General features: G+C 55.7%; 1 protein-coding gene across 1 annotated transcript in view; it reads right to left on the reverse strand.

Annotated features, from left to right (window-relative positions):
- Positions 297 to 4,895, reverse strand: part of LOC110392227 — a 13,912-nt gene continuing 9,313 nt past the window's right edge. The window contains exon 2 of the mRNA XM_021384296.1: positions 297 to 1,934. Coding sequence (XP_021239971.1) covers positions 300 to 1,934 — 1,635 coding nt within the window. The 3' untranslated portion in view covers positions 297 to 299. The remainder of the gene's footprint in view (positions 1,935 to 4,895) is intronic.

Consider the following 4,895-nt stretch of genomic DNA (forward strand, 5'->3'; position numbering starts at 1 on the left):
CGCCCCACATCCGGAGCTCAGCCGCCAAACAGCTCCTGCCCCACAGCAGACCCCATGCAGTGTGGGGAGGGGTCCTTGCAAACACACCCGTACCCCCATGCACCAAACCCCAGCCCTCTCCTCGCTCCCCTCTTGCAGCCCCCAACATTTGCACGCTGCGAGCCCCGCGTTTTGCAATGCCCGGCCCCGGCAACAAGATCCGGGCACGGCTGGCTTGGGGGATCCTTATCTCGCTCGTTAAGCTGCTGATCGCTTTAAAGCTAACGAGCTGAAGGGGAAGGTGGGGGGGGAACATGATGTCACATTGCGCGCAGCGCCGCGGGCATCGCGCAGCGCCGGGCTTTTGCTGCGGGGTGCCGGCACCCGCGGGCGCAGGATGCTATTTCCAGCCGCAGCCGTTTGCAAACGCCCGAGCGCATCTCGGGATGAGCCCCGCTGTCCCCACGGGTCCCCTCCTGCGGGAGGAGGTGGCAGCAGCTCCTGGCACTGCAGGGTCTTGGGGGCACTCCGGTTCCGGCGCTCAGCACGGCACCGAGCAGTGCAGCCAGCCCTGGTTCCTGGGGATGCGACGCTTCAGGGTCGGGCTGCGTGGGGAGCGGGCACGGGATGCTGGCCAGCCCCACGTGAGCCCCACACGGCCCCCCCCGGCCTCCCAGCACTCGCTGAAGGGCACAGAGGACACAGAAAGCCAAAGCGGTGCACCCGCTGACTCCCCTCCTGGCGACGGGACACGTCAGAGGGAGGGGACGCGATGTGCACAGAGAGGGGGGAGGGTCCTGAGCTGCCTCGTGCTCTGGGGGTGTGATCTTGGGGGTGCGATCCTGGGGATCCTGGGGGTGTGATCCTGATCCTGGGGCTGTGATTTTGGGGGTGTGATCCTGGGGGATCCTGGGGGTGAGATCCTGATCCTGGGGGTGTGATCCTGGGGAATCCAGGGGATGTGATCCTGATCCTGGGAGTGTGATTTTGGGGGACCCTGGGGGTGCAGTCTTGGGGGTGTGATCTTGGGGGTGCGATCTTGGGGATGTGATCCTGGGGGTGAGATCCTGGGAATCCTGGGGGTGCGATCCTAGGGGTGTGATCCTGATCCTGGGGCTGTGATTTTGGGGGTGTGATCCTGGGGGATCCTGGGGGTACAATCCTGATCCTGAGGGTGTGATTGTGGGGGACCCTGGGGGTGTGATCTTGGGGGTGCGATCTTGGGGATGTGATCCTGGGGGTGAGATCCTGGGGATCCTGGTGCTGCGATCCTGATCCTGGGGCTGTGATTTTGGGGGTGTAATCCTGGGGGAGCAATCCTGGGGGTGCGATCCTGGGGGTGTGATCCTGATCCTGGGGGTGTGATCCTGGGGGATCCTGGGGATGAGATCCTGATCCTGGGGGTGCAACTGTGGGGATGCGGTCCTGGGGGTGTGATCCTGACCATGAGGGTGTGATCCTGGGGGTGTGATCCTGGGGATGTGATCCTGATCCTGGGGCTGTGATTCTGGGGGTGTGACCCTGGGGGTGTGATTGTGGGGATGCGGTCCTGGGGGTGTGATACTGACCATGAGGGTGCGATCCTGAGGGTGTGATTCTGGGGCTGCAATCCTGATCCTGGGGGTGTGATTTTGGGGGATCCTGGGGGTGCCACCTTGGGGACGTGACCCCGGGGATGTGATCCTGGGGGATCCTGGGGGTGAGATCTTGATCGTGGGGCTGTGATCCTGGGGCCGGTCACAGCAGCGCGTCCCCAGGTGGCATCCATGGTCCTCAGCATGCGGTGTGGCCAGGGAACGCAGCTCCCAGCAGGTGCCACCACGCACCGTGTCCTCAGTGCACCACGTCCCACCACGCACCCAGGTCCCACCATAGTCCATGTGCCACCAGGTGGCATGTCCACCACGAGCCAGGTGCCACCGTGGTCCATGTGAACCTTGCACCATGTCCACCANCTCGACAATTCCATGAAACCATGATTCTAGGATTCCATGTTTCTATGCCTCCACAAATCCACAATTTTGGGATTCTTTGCCTCTATGGTTCCATGATTGTGGGATTCTTTGCCTCTACGATGCCACGATTCCATGATTCTATGTCTCCGTGATTCCATGAATCCATGATTCCATGATTCTAGGATTCCATGATTCTAGGATTCCATGATTCTGGAATTCCATGACTCAATGCCTCTATGAATCCATGATTCTATGATTCCATGAATCCATGATTCTGCAACTCCATGATTCTGGGATTCCATGATTCTATGCCTCTAGGAATCCATGATTCTGGGATTCCTTGATTCCATGCCTCTATGAATCCATGATTCCATGATTCTGTGATTCTATGCCTCTGTGAATCCATGATTCTGGGATTATGATTCCAAGATTCCATGATTCTTTACCTCTATGATTCTATGAATCCATGATTCCGGGATTCTGCGACTCCATGATTCCATGATTCTGGGATTCCATGATTCTATGCCTCTAGGAATCCATGATTCTGGGATTCTTTGACTCCATGATTTCACGATTCCGCAATTCTACGTCTCTGTGATTCCATGAATCCATGATCCTATGTCTCGACAATTCCATGAATCCATGATCCTGGGATTCCATGAATCCATGATTCCATGATTCTGGCATTCCATGATTCTGGGATTCCATGATTCTGGGATTCCGTGATTCTATGCCTCTATGAATCCCTGATTATGGGATTATGACTCCAAGATTGCATGATTCTTTACCTCTATGATTCCACAAATCCATGATTCCATGATTCTGGCATTCCATGATTCCACACCCCTATGAATCCATGATTCTGGGATTCCGTGATTCTACGCCTCTATGAATCCATGATTCTGAGATTATGACTCCAAGATTGCATGATTCTTTACCTCTATGATTCCACAAATCCATGATTCCATGATTATGGGATTCTGTGACTCCATGATTCCATGAATCCATGATTCTGGGATTCTTTGCCTCTATGACTCCATGATTCCACGATCCTGGGATTCTCAGCCTCTCCAATTCTCTCCCTCCATGACTCCATCATTCCACTGCTCCGCGGCTCCGTGCTCCCACCGCCCCATGGACACAGCCCCAATGGAATAGCTGCCCTCAGCTGTCCCCAGCACCAACACCAGGCCCAGAGTCGTGGTGCTGTCCTGGCACTGAGCACCCCCTGCCCCCCCCATACACACCCAGAGCCCCATAACCACTGGAACGAGGAAGGGAGGGAGGAAGGAATAAGGAAAAATAGCAAGAGAAAGAATGAAAAGGAAAGAAGAACAAGAAAGGAAGGAAAAGAAAGGAGAAAGAATAAAAATGGAAAAAGGAAAAGGGAAAGAAAAGAGAAAGGGAAAGAAAAAGGAGAAGGAAGAGGAAAAGGAAAAAGGGAAAAGGAAAAGGAGGAGGAAAAGGAGGAGGTAAAGGAGGAAGAAAAGGAGGAGGAAAAGCAGATGGAGAAGGAATAGGAATAGGAATAGGAGAAGGAAAAGGGAAAGGGAAAGGGAAAGGGAAAGGGAAAGGGAAAGGGAAAGGGAAAGGGAAAGGGAAAAGGAGAAGGAAATGGAAAAGAAATAGGAATAGGAAAAGGAGGTGGAAAAGGAAAAAGAGGAGGAAAAGGAAAAGGAGGAGGAAAAGGAATAGGAGAAGTAAAAGGAGGAGGAAAAAACAGGAAAAGGGAGAAGGAGAAGGAAAAGAAAAAGGGAAAGGAGAAAGGGAAAAGGAGAAGGAAAAGGAAAAAGGAAAAATAGGAAAAGGAAAAGGAGGAGAAAAAGAAAGAGGAGGAGGAGGAAAAAGGAAAAAGGAGAAGGAAAAGGAAAAATGAAAAAGGAGAAGGAGAAGGAAAAGGAAAAAGGAGAAGAATCCTTCAAGGAGGCTCCTCTATTATTTGCTCCCAAGAACTCAGTGACCGCTCCCCACCCCAAATCTCACCAGGGAGGGGCTTCGTTACGCTAATTGCCCCCACCAGCCCCACCGCTGCCAGGATGCGTCGCGATGCATGGCGCTGCGACCTGCGGCGCTGCACGACATGCTGCGCTTTGCAAAACGGCGCTGGAAGGGGCCGGGCTGGGGGACGCCCTGCAGACACGGCCCTAAATGCGCCCCGAGGGGCTCGGACAGAACGGCAGCTCCGGAGCCACCTCAGCACCCACGGCACCTCTGTGTTCGCCCCATAACCCCAAAAAGGGAGCACACCGCCACGCCGCCGGGAATGCTGCACCCATGCATCCCCATGCACGCAACGCCAGCAGCGCAGCAGCGCAGGGACGCCTCCTCTCCTCCTTTTTTCCTTGTTCCTTGCAGGAGGGGGGAAATAAAGCAAACGGAGCAAAGAAACGGAACGAAGAGGGCGGAGGGGGCTGGGAACTGGGGGGAGTGGAGCAAGCCCAAGAGCTGCACGTGGCCGCAGTCATGTTGCGCATGCTGAGCGCATTGCAGCAGGTCTTGGTGCAGAAGGGGCTGCAAGCAGCAGCAGCAGCAGGAGAAGCAGCAGGAGCTCGGCGCAGGGACGGAGCAGGATCAGAAGGACGCAGCTCCATCCTCACATCTGCAGTTTCCTCCTCGCCTGACAGACTGGGATGCATCGGGTGCAGGAGATGGGGAACAGGGCGCGGGGATGGCACTGCCATGCACAGGGGCTGCAAAGGGAGCAGCAAGCCCTGGACACAGCGCAGCTCCGTGCTGCATGGCTGCAGCATCACCCCAATGCATACAGAGCTGGGACCCTGCAACCTGCTCAAGGAGCATGCTGAGTGCTGCACGGCTGCAGCATCACCCCCATGCATACAGAGCAGGGACCCTGCAACCTCCTCAAGGAGCACGCTGAGTGCTGCATGGCTGCAGCATCACCCCCCATGCATACAGAGCTGGGGCCCTGCACAAAGCTGCAGGGGCTGCAATGGGTGCAGC

Source organism: Numida meleagris, chromosome 1 (genome assembly GCF_002078875.1).
Source record: "Numida meleagris isolate 19003 breed g44 Domestic line chromosome 1, NumMel1.0, whole genome shotgun sequence".
Classification (NCBI taxonomy): domain Eukaryota; kingdom Metazoa; phylum Chordata; class Aves; order Galliformes; family Numididae; genus Numida; species Numida meleagris.